At 32.0% G+C, this 23,051-nt stretch overlaps 3 protein-coding genes across 4 annotated transcripts; 2 read left to right on the top strand and 1 right to left on the bottom strand.

The window, feature by feature from the left end:
• Positions 1-5,884: 5,884 nt before the first annotated feature.
• LOC142219814 (uncharacterized) lies at positions 5,885-10,070 on the top strand. Its single transcript, XM_075288619.1, has 3 exons — positions 5,885-6,029; positions 6,086-6,200; positions 9,320-10,070. Exons 1-3 carry the CDS (start codon positions 5,916-5,918, stop codon positions 9,997-9,999), a joined length of 909 nt encoding a protein of 302 aa, XP_075144734.1. The 5' UTR covers positions 5,885-5,915; the 3' UTR covers positions 10,000-10,070.
• Positions 10,071-10,465: 395 nt separating this feature from the next.
• On the bottom strand, positions 10,466-12,730 carry LOC142226325 (uncharacterized). The gene is made up of 3 exons (XM_075296262.1): positions 12,308-12,730; positions 11,545-11,632; positions 10,466-11,486 (listed from the first exon to the last, which is right to left on the bottom strand). The coding sequence occupies exons 1-3, from the start codon at positions 12,434-12,436 to the stop codon at positions 11,026-11,028; spliced, it is 678 nt and encodes a 225-aa protein (XP_075152377.1). The 5' UTR covers positions 12,437-12,730; the 3' UTR covers positions 10,466-11,025.
• Positions 12,731-13,298: 568 nt separating this feature from the next.
• On the top strand, positions 13,299-22,245 carry trbd (ubiquitin thioesterase trabid). 2 transcript variants are annotated; one of them, XM_075296271.1, is made up of 10 exons: positions 13,299-13,537; positions 16,971-17,321; positions 17,392-18,046; positions 18,108-18,348; positions 18,416-18,520; positions 18,659-19,277; positions 19,346-19,590; positions 19,648-19,859; positions 20,973-21,121; positions 21,190-22,245. In XM_075296271.1, the coding sequence occupies exons 2-10, from the start codon at positions 17,194-17,196 to the stop codon at positions 21,272-21,274; spliced, it is 2,439 nt and encodes an 812-aa protein (XP_075152386.1). In that variant the 5' UTR covers positions 13,299-13,537; positions 16,971-17,193; the 3' UTR covers positions 21,275-22,245. The 2 variants fall into 2 exon arrangements, with proteins under 2 accessions (XP_075152386.1, XP_075152395.1); XM_075296280.1 differs by having other exon boundaries at positions 16,974-17,321.
• The last annotated feature ends 806 nt before the right edge of the window (positions 22,246-23,051 follow it).

Here is a 23,051-nt window from a genome sequence, read left to right on the forward strand (position 1 = left end):
ATTTTGCAAACATATCAATTATCCCGAACAAGGTAGGAGACAAAAAATGCCCAAACTCCCTACGAATTGTATGAACGCCAAAAAAAGGATCTTTGAGAAATTCAATGTTTGACATTTATTTCTTCATCCATCATCGAAGAGAAAGATGATATGAACTTCCTCGCACAATGCAGTTTCCTATGGTGGCAGTAACTTCCTTCTTTTCATTGTGCTCTCTTCCTGTTTTCCTGCTACGATGCCACAATATCCTTTCGTCATGTGTGGCTATGTCTTTTTGTGGGCATTCATCATTGTATAGAGACGAAGATATTTGTTGTTTGTCTTGTTCGATACAAATTATATCGTCATTTGACTTTTATGGACCTACATATCTATCCACTGATGTTCTCATAGCCATCTCTGGCTTAATAACTGCCTTAAAGTGTAACAGCAGGATGCCCATATTATCTAATACTACCTCATATGCGATTTTTCGTTTCTTTTCCCATACATGGAAGCATGGAAACTGTTCCCTGACCCACTGAGTTTGTTTTGGTTTTGTCCATTTGTCTTGCCAATTGTTTTTATTAACCAACTCAATAAATCGATCACTTCCGTAATAAGAAAGGACAACGATCCCAACCACCACCCACTGATTTGTAATTACCTATAGACCATTATAATTTGGGAATTTCACTACCCGCAGTTTTAAATGACATTTCAATTTGCCACAATTAGTTTGACATCTTAAATGACATTTCAATTTGCAACAATTAGTTTGGGATAATTCCATAACATTGCAAAATTATTTAAATTTGCAATATTTTGGCATTGAGTAATGAGCATGACTCTGATTTCATGTGACAAAAGCAGATAATATGGCCCTAGCCACCAGATATAAATAAAGATTTCATGAAAAGTATCATTCGGATGACTGAGGTATGTAGCAAATCGTCAAAGAAATAATTTTTTATATAAAAAACTTCCAATCTCGGAGACCTACGCCGTGGTGCAATGCATGCCCGCCTTGCATACACAAGGTCGTGGGTTCGATTCCTGATTTGACCGAACACCAAAAAGTTTTTCAGCGTTGGATTATCCCACCTCAGTAAATTTCTGAGTGTTTCAAAGCTTATCTAAATGACTTCACTGCATTGTGGAACGCCTTCCGGGTTCGACTATAAAAAGGAGGTCCTTTCTCATTCATTTCTCACTTATTCCTTTCAGTTCACCACTGTGGCATCACAATGGGCTGATAGTCTAAGTGAGCCTTATACATCGGGCTTCCACCCAACCTAACCAACACACAAAAAAATATCACCAAATTTTTTTCCAATTAAAATTTTAATTGAATTCTAAAACAGTTTCAATTAAAAATTTAATTGGCTCAACAAATCGTTTAATTAAAACAAAAATCAATCACAGAAATTAATAGTATCAATTACATTTTTAATGGGATCAATGACATTTCAATTAAAAATTAATTGGATCAATTTTGTGTTTGAAGACAAAAAATATTTTTTTTCTGTGTAGAGCAAAAACAACATAAAAATTATGAAAAATTAAGCATTTTAATTATACGAAACATATGTTTTGCTCGTATCCCTCAAAGTAGCCAAAATTCCATCCGAACTCTGAAAAAAATTGTATATGAAAATGTTACTTTGCGCACTGAAAAAACAGTGAACCCACCAGGAAAGATAACTTTCGATTAATTTTAGAAAATTTGGAACATTTTTAGAAAATTTTAACTAAACGGTATTACAAGCGCTGGCATCACTCCGATATGGCAAAAATAAGTAAATATTTTTCGACAAATTCAAGAAAATTTATTAGACATAACTAAATTTTTTCAGTAGTTAAAGAAAATTTTGTAGTTTTAAGAGAAATCTTGGAGTTCAAAATTGCAAGAATGTCTTTAGTGATATACGAAGTTCACGATGGACACATTTTTGGTAAAATTTACAAATTTAAAGAAATAATGAACTATTTTGTAAGAAATACGAAATTAGGAAATCTTTATGCTTTATTTGTGTATAACCTTTTCCCGTTTTTTAGTTCATTTAACTAACATACGCAAAAAATTATTTGACTAAAATAAACTTTTTCCAAACATAATGATTCTATGAACTAATATAAAGTTAATATGGCTTTAGTGAAATAGAGAGTTCACTTTTTTTTTGAGTGCGCGTATGTCCTGATCTCTACATTCTAAAGCGAAAAGGATTTGAATTCGTGATCACCGCAAAGAATAAATCAATATTTAAAAAAAAAAAAACTTTTTTGAGAAAAATAAACTAATAAACTTGAAGCAATTCGAGGTCGCCGAAAAGTAAAAAAAAACATTAATTCGTGATAAAACAGAAAAAAATCAAAAATCTTCTCAAACATGTTTCCAGAGAAGAATGTTATTTTTGGATGGAGTATATACACCCAGAAAAAAGTGACCTCTTCTTTAAGTTAAAATGAACTTATTGTGAAGAAAATTGAACTTCGTATAGCGCCAAAGACATTTTTATTTGTTTGAACGATATGATTTTCGTAGAAATTAGGTAGAATGCATTCCATATATTAGTTAACATTTTCCTATATTTATGTACCACTATACTACAGAATGGAAAAATGTAACTGAATTGAATTCATATATGGAATGATTTTATTGAACTTGTTTCATTCATTTGGATAAATCTTACATATTTGTGGTAAACCTTTTACTTCGAAATTAGAACTGCGTATCTTCGTTTTTAAATAGAATTTTATTTATTTATATATGCAATTTTTTCTTCAATAAAAGACATGTTTTATTAATATATTAAATATATTTATTTAGAATCAACAGCATCGACTGGCCTTGAAATATTTTTTTCTTCTTCTAGTACCTTTCACTTTGAAAAAGTTGCTGCCTAGCAATTTTGTCCACTTTTTTCCAATTTCAATACCTACACTGTTAGAAAAATATGTTTTTCATATGTTCCGATATAAACAAAATGTGTTTCGGGCACAATTTTTAAACACAATATATTTAAGTGCAAACATGTAATGTTCCTAAACTAACACAAAATGTTTGGGACACATATGTTAATATGTTAGAATATATTATGTTTGGGGCATGAATGTTTCATAAAAATAATATGTGTGAATGTATACATATATAAATTTACAAATTTCGAGTAAACATATATATGTTGTGATACTTTATTCAGAGAGCGACAGAGAGAGAGAGAGAGAGAGAGTTAGTATAGAGAAAGAAATAGAGATGTAAACCAGGAGGGTTGAATAAAAAGATATCAACATAACACAGCGAGAATGAAATGAGAGCAATTTCTGTGAAACCGCTTGTATGTAGTTTCGGAAAACTGTTTCATGATAAGGCCAAAAATGTAATATGCTTAAGTCTAAATATTATTTAATTTGAATATTAGAATGAGTATTTGGAATAAAGAGAATAGGCATTCGGAACCAAGAGAATAGACATTTGAAAAAAACAGCATATTTGTATTACAGAAAAAGATGCGAAGAACTCAAAAATTTCGTGGAAGTGAAAATTATCTGAGGAAATGAGCACAATCTTCTTTGAGGAATTCTTCCAAGCATATACTATTTTTGGATTCAAAATGCTTCCAAACATATAATATGCTCACATAAAACAAACATATTAATGTTTCGGCAGTATCCAATAATATATGTGCTTCCTGCAAAATATGTTTGGAACATATGTTAGAGAAGCTATTTTTTTTGAGGGTGTACAAATAAAGGGTGATTTGTTAAGAGCTTGATAACTTTTTTTAAAAAAAAAACGCATAAAATTTGCAAAATCTCATCGGTTCTTTATTTGAAACGTTAGATTGGTCCATGACATTTACTTTTTGAAGATAATTTCATTTAAATGTTGACCGCGGCTGCGTCTTAGGTGGTCCATTCGGAAAGTCCAATTTTGGCAAATTTTTCGAGCATTTCGGCCGGAATAGCCCGAATTTCTTCGGAAATGTTGTCTTCCAAAGCTGGAATAGTTGCTGGCTTATTTCTGTAGACTTTAGACTTGACGTAGCCCCACAAAAAATAGTCTAAAGGCGTCAAATCGCATGATCTTGGTGGCCAACTTACCGGTCCATTTCTTGAGATGAATTGTTCTCCGAAGTTTTCCCTCAAAATGGCCATAGAATCGCGAGCTGTGTGGCATGTAGCGCCATCTTGTTGAAACCACATGTCAACCAAGTTCAGTTCTTCCATTTTTGGCAACAAAAAGTTTGTTAGCATCGAACGATAGCGATCGCCATTCACCGTAACGTTGCGTCCAACAGCATCTTTGAAAAAATACGGTCCAATGATTCCACCAGCGTACAAACCACACCAAACAGTGCATTTTTCGGGATGCATGGGCAGTTCTTGAACGGCTTCTGGTTGCTCTTCACTCCAAATGCGGCAATTTTGCTTATTTACGTAGCCATTCAACCAGAAATGAACCTCATCGCTGAACAAAATTTGTCGATAAAAAAGCGGATTTTCTGCCAACTTTTCTAGGGCCCATTCACTGAAAATTCGACGTTGTGGCAGATCGTTCGGCTATTCATGATGAAATGTCAAAGCATACTGAGCATCTTTCTCTTTGACACCATGTCTGAAATCCCACGTGATCTGTCAAATACTAATGCATGAAAATCCTAACCTCAAAAGAATCACCCTTTATAAACAAAAAATCCTAAACCAATTTTTTCACAAAAGGTTAGCGTCACTAAACATTATCTGATAATCGAAGATTCCAAAATGAAGTCGAATGAAGGGGTTGTTATTCTGCTTGTGTTTTCTTTTTTTATAAACCAATTTTCTAAAAATTTTCTCACTAATTTAAAATAACAAATATTTTATATATTTTATTTGTTTTTTATTATATTATTTTACTATAATATTTTTTAACAATCTCTCCGTATACCATAACAACGCGATTCCAACTAAAAACAACCCACGCGCAAACATATCGATGACAGGTATCGATTACAGGTAGATAAAAGAAATGTAGGAAATTTTCCTATATTCTAATAAGTGTGTTTCCTTAAGTTGTGAAAGGATTGAATACTTCGTAGTAGGAATATACATAAATAAATAAATTTATCATTTTATAAGAAACTTTACTAAATTTGAGGAAACTTGGTTTTAGTTCGGTTTTTGCTTATTTTTACGAATGCTTTGTTATCAGTGAATAAAATTTTCTTGTTCAGTAGTAAATTCTTATACCCAGCGAAGAAAACCGTATTAGTAAAATTACATGCCTTATTCTAGTTAATGAACTATTCTTAACTGCTTTCAGTTTAGGATTTTTTTACTGAAACCAGTAAATTTTATTATTTGACACAAAAATTTAACTGAATGGAAATAAAATGGCTAAACTAAATTGATGAACATTTTTTCCTTTAGTTTCGAAGACACTTTTTTCTGGGTGTATAATATATTTGTCGTAACCATGTTATTTTCTCGGAAATTATCGATCTGAGTATTTTCATTAATGCCGAGAAAACAAAAATGTCCCATGTTCCCCTTCCCAAAAAATGACATTATGCTCAATGTTATTTTTAGAATCCGTCCAACAAATTTAATTTTTATAAGAAAACTCCTATCTCCTCGTTATTATTATAGAGTAACGATATTAAAAACAAATTTCGATCAGGACAAACGAAGTTTTTTGTGTGCATACATACGATAGAAAGAAAAAAATATCACCAATTAATTAGTACGAAACGAAAAAAATAATATAACAAATAATCAATGAAGAGGAACCCCGACAATTATTTATCTATCGATGGCCAGTGTAACATACCTTCAAAGATAAGATATCGAGAAAAAAAATCAAAAATCTTCGTAAGAACCATATTTTTTTAAAGATGCCTTTAGATGACTAACATCAATCAAAGACAACGTATCTATCTGATCATCAAAAAAAAATGACAACAAATTCTTCAAGAAATTCCAATCATCATAATTTTATGGTGGCAATAGCTTTGGTCTCCCTTTGTGCCTGCATTTTGATTATTTTTGCCATGTCCGGGGAACACTGGGTGAGTGTGTAGGATATTCATCCATGTTTTTACAAATGCATTTGAAACTTTTTTAGTTGGAGGCCACAGCCATCTTAAGCGAACGTTTACAAAGCCATGTAAATTATGGTCTGTTCCAGGGATCGATAGAACGACAACAACTGGCATCTACATTAAAATTCACTTTATCATGTAAGTGAGCCCACTTTTATTTTGTGATTGCAACATACACCCAGAGAAGGAATATGATCACCACAAAATTTTTTCAAGAGCATAATGTTACTTTTTAACGGGGAACGTGGAAATATTAGTAGGTTGTGGTTTCCGAAAAATTCAGATTTTTGAGCTAACAACTAATTTGAAGATTTAAGGATTTTCTATTTTATTTATACGTACACCAAAAAAAGTGAACCCACCATGAAAGAAAATGTTTATTTAAAAAAAAATTGAACTATAATATTTTACTAATTGCAACATTTTAATGAATGTAATACAAACAATACATTTTGTTCTCGTTCGACAGCCACTATTTTAGAAAAATGTACTAATATTAAAAATTTATGAACACAATGTAAGTAAGATTCACTCATTTTAGAAAAATATGAACTATTTTGTTCGTATTTCGTATTTTAGTAAAATTGCACTTTTTTCTCATAGTTTAGTCTTTAGCATGGCATTAATGTAAGCAAAAACTAATTAAAATAACGAACATTTAGCACTTAATTAATTTGATAATCTACATTGAAAAAAAGTTGTCGTGAGGCCTAAGATTTAATGCCCTTAAAATACGTATGCGATAGAGGACGTATTTCTCGTCTTGTCCTTATGTTTAGGTGATTCGACTTAAAATTAGGTATCTTTAAATGAAAGCAAGTTTTGTTTGACCAAGGTCAACTTAGCATTAATAATTCTGAAAAATTCTTCAAAACTAATGAAATCGTCTTTATATTTGTTTACTGAACTACACTCATAGAAAAAAGTCTGCTAAACAGCAGTCGATGTCTGCTGTTATATTTTTGTACTTCAGGGCCTAATGAACAACAATTTATAATATTTTTAGGTTATAAATTTTTCCCCAAAACATATTTAAGAACCAAAAGTAGTTTTTGGTATATTTTTGCACTGTAATATACTTACAAGCTCCTAAATACGATCAGCAAACATTTTGTTTGCTGTTATGCCTCAATTCGATAAATATTCAGATTTTTGGTCAAATACCATAGATATTCATAAAATATTGTGTTAATTATGTTAGGATAGCTTCTAAGTTGACATTTTTATTTGTTTTATTTACTTAAAAATAGCAGGAAATGTTTGCTATTTCGGCAAACAGTGACTGCTGTCCCTTTTTCAGCAGACTTTCTGCTGTTTTAGCACACTTTTCTGCTGTCCCTACTAACAGATTTCTTTGGGTGTACAAAGCTAGAAAGCATTCGAAAATAGGAAATGTCTAGCAACACTTTATTTTAAAGGCTTTTTCATAATTTATATTTGAAGTCGAGTCTGAATTTGGAAATATAAGTTGTCGTTAACACGTTTTAAAAGGAATCTTATAGCACATGAAGAAAAAAGCGAAAAAAGAATAAATTCGAATTTGTTTCCTAGTACAAAGCAGGGATGGAAAATACAATTTTTAAGAAAGTACAAAAAATGTTTTTTTGAAAGAAAAAGTACCTTTCACTAAATTTTTTTGAACGAAAAAGTACTTTTCACTAAATTTCAACAAAAATTCCATTAGATTGAATTTTAAAGTGACCTTGAAAGCCCATTAAAAAACAAAAGCTAATAATTAAGGAAAAAGGTCGATAAACTAAATAAACTTAAAATAAAATTTTGTTTGTCAACTCCTCAGTATTGTAATCACTACCGTAGTATTGTAATCACGGTTGCCTCAGTTGTCCTTCATATATTTTCTGAAGAGAAATAGAAATAACTTTTTGATAAAAGTTTCTATAGAAATAAAATTTTGACACAATTTTCTATAGAAATAAACTTTTGAAAAAGTTTTCTATAAAAATAAAATTTTGTCAAAATTTTCTATAAAAATAAAATTTTGTCAAAATTTTCTATAAAAATAAAATTTTGTCAAAATTTTCTATAAAAATAAAATTTTGTCAAAATTATCTATAAAAATAAAATTTTGTCAAAATTATCTATAAAAATTAAATTTTGATAAAAATTTCTATAAAAATAAAATTTTGACAAAATTTTCTATAGAAATAAAATTTTAACAAAATTTTCTATACAAATAAAATTTTCATAAAATTTTCTATAGAAATAAAATTTTAACAAAATTTTCTATAGAAATAAAATTTTGATAAAATTTTCTAAAGAAATAAAATTTTGATAACTATAGAAATAAAATTTTGGCAAAATTTTCTATAGAAATAAAAGTTTGACAAAATTTTCTATAGATATAAAATTGTGACGAAATTTTCTATAGAAATTAAATTTTGAAAAAATTTTCTATAAAAATAAAATGTTTATAGAACATTTTCTATAAATATTTTCTATAGAAATAAAATGTTGACAAAAAAAAATTGACAAAATTTTCCGTAGAAATAAAAATTTGACAAAACTTTCTGAAGAAATAATTTTTTGCAAAATAATATTTTTTGGTTCGTATTATTTTAGTAAGCGATCGATAGCTTCTCATCTAGAAAGTGTTCTTTTACAAAATCGAGATTTTCTTCCTGCATGAACTTGTCTGTTTTGCCAAATTTTTAAAATACTATTAGCAAATAAGTTTGTTAAAGACTTTCTCAAAATATTAAAATATTTTGTCAAAGCTATTGTACAATAAATCTGAAATCGGCTCAAAAATGTCTATACAAAAGGTACTAAATCATTCGCGGGAGTATTAAGGTACTGAAAAAAGTATTGAAAAAAGTACTATATTACTGCATTTTCCATCCCTGGTACCAAGTGCGTGAAACTCAAATTTATAAAAGCTCTGTGTCTTCACTGTATCCTTACACGAATTCTCCTCTTCTTTGACTCGAAATCAATCTTTTGAACCGGACATGCTTTTCTTCAGGGTATATTGAAAATAAGAAAATAATATTGACCTAATATGAATGATTATGTAAAATAAGTTTTGGGATACGCAAGAAAATTTAGGTTTACTTTAGAAAGTTTTAACAAAAATAGTTTTCGTGTTACAAATAAGTTCATACTTTTTGTCAAATTAAAGAAACAAACAGAATGTCTGCTCATGTAGTATGTAATAGTAATTCGTGAACAGCAGCAGTCATCTTGTTAGCAATGTTTTTTTTATGAGTGTACGTTAAGTTTCGTTAATCTCTTTATAGTGGTTTGTGACTTTGAATCGAATGTATGCATGTACAGTTGCCAGCAGGACATAGATCGCAGAAAAATGGAGCTAAGGCGTGTTCTCCGACGCCAGGATTTAGATCCGTGTGAGCAAAAAGCACACTGGTATGATGACAGCAAATTGCAAAACACATATTGGCAACGAATAAATTCGGCCCACAATTATTCGAAATCGTTAGTGCTTGGTAGAGCCAGCGTAGCAGCTCGTTCGTGCATTCCATCATCTTTGCATCTCTGCAGTATTATGTTCCTGTGTTTAGGACTCATTTTCGCTCTTCTTGAGTTCACGTGTGCCTGCATTAATTTGAAATGGCATCCTGTCGAAAGAATTTTCAATATCTACGGCCTTTATATATGGAATTCCATAGCAGCTGGATGTTACTTTTGGTCCCTGGCATTGTGGGGCGCCATGTATGGTCATCACTTAAGCCACAATATCGCCATCACCGACACATTACGTCAACAACTAAATTTTTCCTCCGACGGATATGCCAGCTTAGGATATTCCTATTATTTGGTTATTGGAGGTATTATGATGCACATCATTAATGTTGTTTTGCTCTTTGTGAGGAGATACCATCTAGAAACTGAACCGCATCATATAACACATAATGTGACCACAAATGATGACAATGACCAGAGATTAGAATTCTATTAATATTAAAAATGTTTTCATATTATTTAGATAATAGGGATTTTAAAATAAATACAAGAGTTCTGTAAGTGTAATGTGATATGTCTTCGAACTTTACTATTGATAAACTTAAACAAAGTTGTTTTGTTGGCACTACAAAACTACTGAAATGTTTCGCAGTCAATGCCCTGATACTATCCCATCCATGATTTGGCAAATATATATTAGTCGTCATGCATATATTTGCACTTCTAATTTAGTGTTTTGGTGGAAAAAACAAAAACATAAATAAAAGTGGGTACTTTTATTTCACAAGGCTTTTACGTTCGTATAGTCCACAATCTTATGGGCGTTAGAAACGAAATATTTTAAATTTCGGATTTCTTGATTTTTAGTTCACATATGGCTAGTTGATAAAACATTTGATTGATTATATACTGATTTCTTAATAAAAGGCCCCACGAACAAATTCCCAGTAATTACACAGGCGTTATTTAAAACTTATTGTATATTTATTAAAAAAAAAACTTAACACTTTAATATGACTTAAATACCGGCTGGAATTAATATTTCCGCACAAGTCTCATCATTAGGTTAAAATAAAATGTTGTAAAATAATAGAGTATAATATATAGGAGAGATTCATAAAAATATGGGCAGTAGAAATACCATATAAAAGTTAAATATATAAATGCAGAATAGTAGAGATATTTGCTATTATAAAATACACAAAAATAACTTAGATTTCTTTTTAAAATGATTTAAATGGAATGAGATTCTATGTTAATTACTTATTGAGGTTAAAGGCAAACAGAGGCATTTTACTATTACATCGTACAATTACTTTTAAATACATCGACACTAAAAAAATGCTGATTCAGTGTGTCTTGGATTTTAAAATTATTCGAGAAATATGGAAGTACAAAGTACAATACCAAATAAATTTTAAGTATACAATTGTATGTGGACTGGTATGAGTAACAACAAATCTCATTGTTTTCTTGTTGTAGAAAAATGTTTATCCATGTGTGTAAAATGTACTATGGATTGTTAATACAACATTATAGCGCATTCGTTCTTCTTTTCACTGGGCGGTTCCAAACGTTGACGATCTCTTCGGTCACAATGTCTAGCATATAATAATATGGAGATGTTAATTAAAACGACTAGTGTGGACAGTATAACCATATAAAAGCTATAACCCAATGAAGCCAGTCCATTGCTATACCAATGTTGTTTGTGGTCAGCAGCTGCTAACACATTATGTTGTAAATACTGAATGAATTGAAGTAGCCAGCAAACAAAAGCAACAATTTGTGTTACAGCCGACGAAATGTTTGATGCAATCAAAACCATCATATTAACGGGACCCTTGGCGGAAGATGCAGATTTAAATACTGCAGCTATAGCTGAGATTGCACAGCTGAGTAAACCAAAACCTGCACCTAGTGCCGTAAAGAGCCATAGCCAAAAATTCATAGTATCTGGTTCCGTTTGAATAAATGTGTACACTGAAAAAAAGGATTGTAATTTCAGAACAAACATTTTAATACTAAAATAAAAACATACCTTCTACGGGGGTAATGCGTTTACCAATGCCAGAGTCTAATATTTTACTGCCGTAAAATAAACCAAAGTGAACTTCACCTTCAGAATTCTGCAAATGAAAAGAGAATGTTTTTGGGACATTTATAAAAATGGCAATTCTCAGATATCAAATGGTTCACTCAAAATGCTCAGACAGCTAGCCATTTTTATACATTCCACCATAGGGTGTACAAAGTTTGTCACTATGTTAGCAAATGGGGTATATCCGACTATATTTATTTATTTATTCATTTTTTTTTTTCATTATGTAATTTGAAGCAACATAGCGGCGAATTTATATAAATCACAACGGACTACTAAAGTTCATGTATAACCAGCTCCATATTTATTTTATATTGATCACATTGGTTCATAATTAGATTAACCGCTTTAAGCGTCTTAAGGCTCCATTGGGCAGTTGTCGTTATTCGTCCTTAAGTACCAATACAAAAATTGGTTCACGTCGGTTTAACAAGTGTAAATTCGGAAAAATTATGATTGTAAATTCAATTTTTTGTCGGAAAACCTGAATATTGGTACTTTTAACCAAAATTGAAGCCGGCCTTCAGCAAAGGTCACAGGACACTTTCTCCTATGGACTGAGATCAAAATGAACTAACGAAATTAGAACTTCCCGGAACCTCTCCAGGTGAATTTTAAATATGCGCTTTATTACATCTTTGTGCGATGGATACCAATTCCATATCAGACCCAATTACTTGTAATGTCTACCAATTTGACTTACCGACGAATTTCCTCGCTTTGGAGTAGCTCTAACCCAATTGTCTGTCGTTAGACTGCCCAGAAGCAGTCCAATAGCAATACAGCTTCCAAAAAAGGTGGAAAATATTAATGTTCGTGTTCGTAGACTCATTTTAGACCTTATAAATGTGAAAACAAAGGAAAACAACGAAAAGACTTAGGCAACAAACTGGTACTGGTACTCGTATGATCGTGACGCCAACATTCAAACATTAGAAGCCGTAGAAATACATTTGCTTTTTTCGCAGTAATTAAAAATAACCAAATTCAAAAATGCTGATGACGATAACGCTTTGTTTAAATGGTGAATAATTTGAGACCATTAAAATATATGTTTATTCTTCCTTTTTAATTCAATCGTTCTTTTTGTCTTTTTTGCCTTTGTTGATCGATCGATAAATGATCCAAAATGGCCAGATCACAAAAAAAATTATCAGCTTTTACTACAAACGATATCGAATTTTCTCTCACATGCCCATCTCTATATTCTGGTTGAACCGGTTTTTAACTAATATTTCTCTTTTTCACAACAAATGCTATTATAGTATAGCAAAGTAGATATACGGGGTTTTTTTTGAGACAAATACCAAATATTGGCAACATATGTTATAGTGTTATGTCCATATTAAAAAAATACAGTTTATCGAAGGAATTTATATGGGAAAAGTAGGTTTAAAGTTCAATTTAATGTTTATGCAGAAGGGTATTCATAAATGTACTCGAAATCTTCTTTTTTTGACTTATGAAATCTCGCTTTTATATGGCAAGGTTATTTGCAAATCTCAAAAAAGCGAGATTCGAGCATAGTGTGAACGAGAAACCCGGTTAAGTAATGAGAATAATCCGATAGTCGTATGTCATTTGTCATAAAATAGAAAACCGAATAAGGAAAATCGGTTCATTGGTGTTGTAAAAAATTCCGATTAACAAATGTCGATGACATTTAATAATTATCGATTTCAGTATAGTCGTTTTTTGGGAAGGAATGACATCCAATAACAAAACTCATCAATAATATTGTCAATAGGTAAAATACTTGGAAAATATTTTATAAAAAATCAACTTGTGCTGTCCGTTTCAACAACTTAGCCAACAACCAGCAAAGCAAATGGTATTTTTCGATCCTTGTCAATAGGGGACCAAATGAAGTGTCCATTACCTATTAGCTGTAGTGGAAAAAGTCGGGAAAACTAGCGTACATCAAGGATACTAGGTAGGTAACAATTAAATTGACAATAGAATTTCATGTTCCCCATTTTTTTGTCATATCTTTGTGGCGCCCATCCTGCAGTGGGAAATGTTTGCGTAAATCGGCGATGGTGAAAGTTGTTGGGGCAAAGTTTGTGAGACCAAATATTTTCACAGAAATTTATGTGCACAATTAATTGTTGATCAAGTAAAAATAACATTTCATCACCATTATTGGTCGAACGGGGTAGTCAAAAGTGTCCGTGTGCTAGAGCGAGAGGGGTGACGCAGGTGAATGGATGGCAAATAATTTGCAATGTAATTTACTCATTCCCCCCTCTATTCCTCACCGATTCAATGGATCGATCAAACAGTGTGTGTGTAAAGTATTCATGCAATTGTTAATGTTGATGAGTGACTTAAATGTAGCGAGCATTGTTTTCCAGAAATATGTGATACATTTGAAGTATTAAGCAAAAGTAAATAACACATCCATCCTACTGCCAAACTTTGTAGTCAAGTAAGAATTTTACATTCACATCAGTCTTTGGGAAATTATTTTTCACAGTTTCCTCATTATCTGAGAAAATAAAAAAAAAATCAAATGGATTAGCCCAATAGGTACATGATATTACACTATAAGCAAATTCACCGAATAGTGAACAGCCTAAACTTTGCAGCATATAATGATGAAGAAAATTTTAAAAAAATCTTATATGCAACAATTGTTTTAAGAAGCTATAGCATTTTCACCTAACATTCTTATGGCGGTGGCGATCTCTTATAACTCTAGAATATTTTGTCCATATAAACTTAAAAATGATAATGACTTCAAATATCCTCGTAATTCCTCTTTGGAAACGAAAATTCCTGTTTACTTCGAATTAATTTTCTTTCCATTATTTTGAAATACATTATTCTGAAGAATGAATGTAGTACCCAAAAAATCCATTCCATAAAATATATATATCCTAGTAGTTACGAAAGCACAAATTTTAAAGTCCAAAGATAACACAAATGGGCAAGCTTGCAAGATGTATTCCATCTACCAAAGATTCACGAATAATATTAGGACCAATTAATGTCGGACATGACTAGCAATATCATGCGTTTCCAAACCATATACCAGCGGAGTTATTAAAAAAACTAAAGACATTGCATGAATTAATTTCTCAAAATCTTATATAATTAATGAGCGTTGACTTCAATTGTGCACTGTATTGATTTTAAACGGTGACAGCGCGCAATCATACAAACACATCCCAAATATGTAATAGCGATATTTCGGATAGAGCAAACGTAAAAAAATGTTGACATATTTGAAGAGAACATCCTATAGTAATTTTATTGGAAGTAGGTATGTGTCAATAATAATTCAGTGTTCTATAAGTCGATTAAACAACGGTCACGGTTGATTTCGTTTTTTTACTTATTTACTTTATAGATGCTGACCCGGAAGTAATACAATTTAATTATACAAAAAATACTGTAGTCTTCTTCAACAATTATTATTTCGAATTACAATGCAATTATAGCGGCAATGTATTTCACGTCTATCGCTTGATCTAGTTTAACATGTTCAAGTTAATTGAGTTTACAGAAAATGCGCTAGTAAAAAAGCTCTATATTTGTAGGCTGTTTTTAAATATGTAACCAGATTCCTCCAATCTTCTTTATTTTTTCCATTCAATACTGTAGCCATTACATAGGCTGTTTTTAAATATGTAACCAGATTCCTCCAATCTTCTTTATTTTTTCCATTCAATACTGTAGCCATTACATAGACAAAATTAAAAAAAAAAAAATAATAATAGGAGGAGGGAAAATGCTGAGCGAGAATCGGAATCGGTACATATTTTCAAATTTATTTGATATTCTTGCTTTTATGTTTAAAACAACATTTTATGAAACAAAAATCTGCATAACATTTTAAAATCTGCATAATCAAATCGTTCAATAAACTGCCTACATATTATTTTGACTATAGGGTTATTATATACATATTTATATATTGTTTTTTTTAATGAAATTGCGAAGATGTCATATCTTTTTCCAGCAATATAGATACCACAAATAACAAATTTTTCGGTGTGCGGTCGAAACTGGGATTGAACCTATTGTCCTTTGTATGCAATGTGGACATTGTCATGAAAATATGCATCTCTTTCTAGCTCATATTTTTATGGCGGTAGATGGTATTGTGTTGAGCCATAGTCATAGATGAGCGATATTTACAAACATACAACAAAAGTGTCAAAAAATTCTTTTGAGTGAATCTTGTAATTTTTGTTAAATGTAATCGTAAAGCCGTAAAAATAAAAACGTTTAGCAAGATTATTTGGAATATATTAGTAGAAATGAAGAAGAATCTGAATGTCCTAGGTAAATATAATTTTGTACTGGGCAAATGGATACCATATTCGTATTGCAAAGATATCAGAATGAAAAAAAAATACATTTCAAGTACATCGCATTAAAAAATAGTAGTTCAGCGCATACTAAATATAAAAATATTCTTATGGGCCAAAAAAAAAATAACGTCATCAGGCGATAGTTCATAATTTTTAATTTGAGTCCAGCATCCATGTCTTTAGTACCTTTAAACTTTATCACGAACGAGTTCAATAACAAAATAAACTAAATAGAAAATTTTAATTGTTGAGCTAAAAAATTGTAAATTAAATAAAAATTAAAAATTATCGTCAATTAAATTAGTATAAATAAATAAAAATCGACGAATTTTAATACAAGGGCGTCGTTCACGCAGTGTGAATCAAGTGGATTTGGCCGAACATATGACGAGTGTTATATGACTCTCCATTAAAATTGTCACGTCTCCCATGAGGCTTTCGATTATCGATCGTCATGTCAGTACTGGAAACGTCAAGTCTGTAAAAATGCTGTCACACATTCCATTTTATATGAAACATAAAAACTGCCCTAGAAGATTGCTTCTGCCGATGCAAACATTAACTCCGAGAACAGTATTCATAGAGAACTGCGTAATCCACACACTCTCTATTAGCCTGATGAACCAGACCCACCTAAACTCAGGCAATTGATCCGACTCCTAAGTACAGATTGTGTTCCACACTAGTGAAGATGTTTAAAGCTACAACGCAATGCCAAGAATTTGCACCTAAAAAGCTATGTCAAAAAACATGCATAACTTTCGAATCACTCTTTACAAAAGTAGAAAGTAAACAAAAATTCGATAATAATTTCGCTTTCAATCGAAGGTCTTTTCATTTTTATAAAACCTTAGTAAAAGAATTGTTGCCAAAAAATTTGAAAAAAGAGAAAGCATTTTCTAAAAATAATCTACAATCCTCATCACTGTTGAATAAAAATGATTATTTTACTATTTCTCATTGTGCTCTTTGCTTCGTTATTCCTCGTTCTAAAAATTTAAATTTAAAATTTTACTAATGTGGAATATATGTTTGCTTTTTTTTCAGAAGATCAAAATATATAAAGCCGCAAAAAGATAATTTATTTGGAATTTTTGGATGAAGACCTTAAAAATCTTACTAATAACAGAAGAGAGCTTGTTTCTTGAAGATCTATAGTAGGGGAAACAGTCTATCAGAGACACAGCTCCAGCTTTGAAAAAGCAGTTGCTGCTGTCTGTGAGAACACTGTAGATTCATTCGTGCGGAAGACAAGAACTAGCATTCGAAGATGTGCGATTCAGATTCGAATAAAGAAAAATGGGTTTGCGACTATTGCACTTACGAAAATTTTCCTTCTGCCATAAAATGCACTATGTGCAAGGGAGTTAAGCCAATGGTCAATGAGGATATATTTAGGTAAGTAATAGGAATGTTGCCATGTTTATAGTTTTGTATTATCAAAGAGGAAATGCATTTTTTTTTCCAGAATGAGCCCTCCTCAAACGTCTTATAAGGCTGATGTCGAAACCCATGGGGCTATGGCTGATATCATTGAAACAGAGCCGAAGGATTTAATAGCTTGTTCGCGGCAAGATATGGCAAATAATACGGATGATTTGGCAACTACAGAATCTGATTGCAAATGGTCATGCAAATTGTGTACTTATAAAAATTGGCCACGAAGCGTACGTTGTGTCCAGTGCTACACTAAGCGAAATGCAACATCGGACACCAGTCCCTCAAGGGATATGGGTGCCACCTCAGTAGTAACTCAGCGGTCGTCCCCCATATTGTCGCAAAGAATTTTAGAACGCGATATTATTGATCCGAAATCTATCATTGACTGTGCATGTCCAACAGGGGAGGCGAGTAGCAATCAATACCACCACCTAGAAGAGAGGCTAAGTAAACTGAACATTGCAACGAATATCGATGCAGAAATGAATGCAAGCAATGCAGCAATGAACGCCAGTGCTGGTGCGGCAGCTGCAGCCGCCCAGCGTCTGAGTCCTGTGGAGGACTCAACCCTACATCTCAACAATCTCGCCAATATAAGTTCTCAAATACAATCCTCCACCTGTTCCTCATCCACCTCAACCAATCCACAGCTACCAAGTTACACCAAAAAATGGGCCTGCAATGTAAGTGTTTCTAAACCATAATAGGCTTAGGTCTCGCTCATTGTTTTTATTCTTTTTTCAGACTTGTACTTATGAAAATTTCCCCAAAAGTCTCAAATGTTCCATGTGCGGTAATCCTCGTGATAGTAATAGCTCATCTTCCACTGCCAGCAATAATATTGAAATTAATGCCAGCGGAGGAGGTGGCATCGGAGGAGGAAGTAGCAGTAATAATCAAACAAATATAACATGTAGTGATAAATTAAATGATACCGTCTCATCGAATAATTCCTTCAACAAACAGCAAAATATTTATCAACTTGGTAAGCGCCTTTCTCTTTGCGATGATTCGATTCTCATTTAAAATGTAATTCCTTAATTGAACTTTAGGTTCTGATACTATAAATAACTGTGATACAATTCAAGAACGTCAGGAACGTCGAATACGACAAATTCGTCGTCAAGTAGACTGGCAGTGGCTAAATGCTTGTCTTGGTAAGTCGTTCGAACAATCGAGCTATGAATTGCTACTACTTAGTAACATTTCAAGTGATTTTTCCTATAAAAAGCCAGATTAGTCGAAAAACAAAACAGTTTATCAACAATAACATTACAACATTATATCTTAAATAGGTGTGGTGGAAAACAACTACAGTGCGGTTGAGGCATATCTATCGTGTGGTGGTAATCCAGCCCGTTCCTTAACCAGTACAGAAATAGCGGCTTTAAATCGAAATTCGGCTTTCGATGTAGGTCACACTCTGATACATTTGGCTATACGGTTCCATCGCGAAGAGATGTTGCCAATGTTGTTAGCACAAATTTCGGGTTCAGGTCCTGGAATTAAGAGAGTCCCATCGTATGTTGCTCCTGACTTGGCATCCGATATACGTCGGCATTTTGCCAATATCCTTCGTATGCGAAAATCGATGTTCCCATGTACATATGTGCAGGAACATGCTACATTTTTACTACCGGCTGAAATAGAGGAGTTACCCTTGCCAATACAAGAGCAATTGTATGAAGAACTTCTGGATCGTGATGCCCAAAAACAACTTGAAAATCCACCACCGGCCTTAAATTGGTCATTGGAAATTACGGCCCGACTTGGTTCACGTTTGATGGTATTGTGGAACCGCAGTGCTGGTGATTGTTTATTAGATTCCGCTATGCAAGCCACTTGGGGAGTATTTGATAGAGACAATATATTGCGACGGGCATTGGCCGATAGTTTACATCAATGTGCACCCATGTAAGACCTTTTTGTTTTACACAATCTATTTTTGTTAATAAACTCTACAATAATTTTGATTTCAATAGATTTTATTCTCGCTGGAAAGAGTATGAAATGGTGCAAGCATCTATGTTACATTTTACCCTGGAGGAGGCTCAATGGCAAGAAGACTGGTCTACTTTGCTATCATTAGCCAGCCAACCAGGGGCTTCTTTAGAACAATTACATATATTTGCATTAGCCCATATTCTGAGGAGACCTATTATAGTGTACGGTGTAAAGTATGTTAAGAGCTTCAGGGGCGAAGATATTGGATTTGCTAGATTTGAAGGTCTGTATTCAAAAAGAGAAAGTAGAAAGTTCGTAATTCAATAATTATAATTCGTAGGATTGTATCTGCCCCTATTTTGGGATCAAAATTTTTGCATTAAATCTCCCATTGCCTTGGGTTATACGAGGGGCCACTTCAGTGCTTTGGTACCCATGGAGCCATACGCTCGCATAGATCTGAGACGAGACGAACCCGAAGATGTTACATACTTGCCTTTAATGGATTGCGAATCAAAACTGTTACCAATACATTTTCTAACACAGTCTGAGGTATGTATTTTCATGAACCATGGACTTTAAAGGGTAAGAAAAAGTTGATGCTCCAATTTATGTAATAATATGTACAAGTGCCAATTTTCATAAAATTAATATATTGCCGTTTATATTCTCTCATATAAATTTGTGCTGGGTTCTTGTTAGAGCCGACCATATTAGCTTATAGCGGAACGCAGAAGTAACAGCACTCATTACACAGAGCGTGCCGCAAAAATATTGGCTGTTGAGGATGCGGAAATCCGAAACACCTGTCTTTCAACAATTTTGTACAAGATTTTCCATAACACCATAAAAATCTGTAATTATAGGCTAATTAATAATAATGTATATGAAGTAAGGGAAAACACTCTAAAAGTTGCAAAAAATCACACTTGACAATTGAGTGTTAAGCTGAAAGTCAGTTTTTAGTATTCGATCGACAGTGCCTAATATCAGCATGGGGTGATATCCCAAGTACTAGTGGAGGCTGCTCTTTACGAGTAGAATTAGAATGCAAAATAAGTTAACCCAATTGGTTAACAGTTTTTTAGTATCCGGTCCATCTGCTATTTATTATTTTCGGCTAAAAGAAGTTTTAGCAGAAGCCCGAGTAATAATTAATTGTAAATTAAGTTATCATGCATTTGGACATTAATCAGTACCAGGCTAATATGAAAAATAAGAAGTTTTATATTTAAACATCATAATTATATTTTATTTAAAAAATAAGTTTACCAAATTTTCCCATTAAATCTCTCATCACGCAATGGTCGTGGTAAACTAAAGTGACATTTATTTGGTATACATACTTCGAAAATAGTGTTATGGAGTATAGAATAGTTCTATCGTGAAAACGAATTAAATAAATGTGTTACATGTTATATTGCTAAAATTCTCTTTTGGGAAAAATTTCAATAAACAACCTTCCGGTGAGTGGTGGTTACCGTGAACTTTTTGGAATTGTATTCCTGCATAATTCTGTCTCAAATATCATAAACGATCATAAACTTGAAACTTGAAAACTTCCACAGGGACCTTAATTTGTTATTATCGATGAATATCAAATCCACTCATTGTACTTTTTAGAATAAAATGTGTACTTTTCTTTTTTCCATTTTTCTATAAAAGATGGGTCGTGAAGAAGCTATAATGCGTCAATGGCTTGATGTTTGTGTCACGGATGGAGGTTTGTTAGTTGCCCAACAAAAACTACGCAAACGTCCCCTGTTAGTTGCACAAATGTTAGAAGAATGGCTTAATCACTATCGTCGTATAGCGTAAGTATTCGTATAAATATACATAATAAAAATTTAATTAATAATTTGATTTGTTCCCATATCCATAGGCAAGTAATAACCGCCCCATTTGTACGCAATAGACATCATCAACAAATTGGCTACTCATCGGATGGTGATTCCGATGAGGAGTAAGTGCCACTTCTAAAAATATTTTGCTTACATAAGTATATTAAAGAAACACCTAATAAGTTTGATATATAAACAAAATTAAATGAAATTTTTCGTAGTGAATTTTTTGAAATAGTTAACTAAACTCTTAAAGAAACGCGTTATTAAAACAAATCGAAATAAAAAACAAACATGAAGTTCTTTTAAAGAAATAATACAACCACTAACAAAATCACCTACAGACCCACGCAGGAATCATGATCTTTCTATTATTAGATACAAACTATTTAAAATTTAAAAGGTAATACAAAAAGAAAAAGACAAAATCCCCCAAGTAAAAAACAAAAACCTGCAATCAAAATCCAATTTTTAAATTAGATCTAACATATACCTATGAGATTTATTTAAGAAGTGTAAAATTCTCTCGAGACTACTGAAGTGAGAAGTAGTAACCAAGGAAATATATGGTGTCCTCCAAATTTTTAGTTGTTAATTTATAGCAAAATACTTTCCCAATCGCCCTTTTCTCAATACAACAAACAAAACATAAATACAATTATGTGTATTTTGAATGGGAGATTTGTTTTATTGTTTTGAAAACAAATTTAAATACACACCTATATTATTTATGTCTCTCCCCAGTGCCCGTTGCCCGTTTCAAATGAGATGTAAAATGAACATGATACAAAATCTAGTAATAATCATAATAATAATTAACATTTTTAAAACAGTAATAATATACTATACAGAAACAAAAACAATCTTTTTTTAACATTAATGGTATTTAAGATGATAAATATTAATAGTTGTTTTATCACATTTTATTTTATTTCTTTAAACTTTTAAAAGATATATTGAAAATATTATGAAAAAGATGATGATGACGGAGAATACAAAGAAAATTATTTTGTTGGTAATGTTATTAAATAAATAAATGAAAAATAAGTATGGAATACGCAAATAAATCATTTAAAAATGAAAACAAGAGGAATAAACGAGTTTTGCATGATTTAACAAACAGCTATATGGTTCCCTACATCAATCTATGAGAATTACACGTTTACGTTACACAATATAACAGATGACACCGTATCCAAACGGATCAAGTTTATTAGAAATGCGGTCATCAATTTAGGGATTTGCCTTTGCTACTGCCTTACTAAATAAATAATTTATTCATTTAACTTAATCGTTACAATTATCTCGAATGAAAGTAGAGGTATCTGCAGATTCTAGTACAAAAGGAGTTTCAACATGTTCGGCCGATGATTTTTTATGAGGCATGTCCGGGAACCTCCAAAATAGAAGAATAAAAAGACAAAAATCAACTATTTGGTAGTTGATTGAAAGTTCGCGAAATGGCTGAGATACCTAGTACTATACTATATTCCATCACGGAAATTTGAACCTGCAGTTTGAATTTTTTAACTTTCTTTTGAGGTTTTGCGAATTGTGAGAATTATTAATTTTTTGTGGAATGAAAACAAATATTTATATAAAATGCGTACGAAAATAAAAAAAATAAATTTGCTATATGATTACAACCCTGCCAGCATTTCAAAGATCCATTTCATCCTCATCGCTACCACAGACTCGTAAGTGACACTACAACAATCGCCAACTGTGACGGGGAAAGCGAATCAAAAAGTACGAAATGAACGTGAAAGTATTTTGCCATCACTATTTTTTACAAGAGCCATTTTATATTTTGTAAAACACCAAGCGCAACTAGCTTATCATAATTTAATTAAATAAAAACGAAAATGAAGTGCTGAAAACGTAGTTATTTCGCTTAAAATTG

The sequence above is a fragment of the Haematobia irritans genome, chromosome 1 (assembly GCF_050003625.1).
Source record: "Haematobia irritans isolate KBUSLIRL chromosome 1, ASM5000362v1, whole genome shotgun sequence".
In the NCBI taxonomy this organism is placed as follows: domain Eukaryota; kingdom Metazoa; phylum Arthropoda; class Insecta; order Diptera; family Muscidae; genus Haematobia; species Haematobia irritans.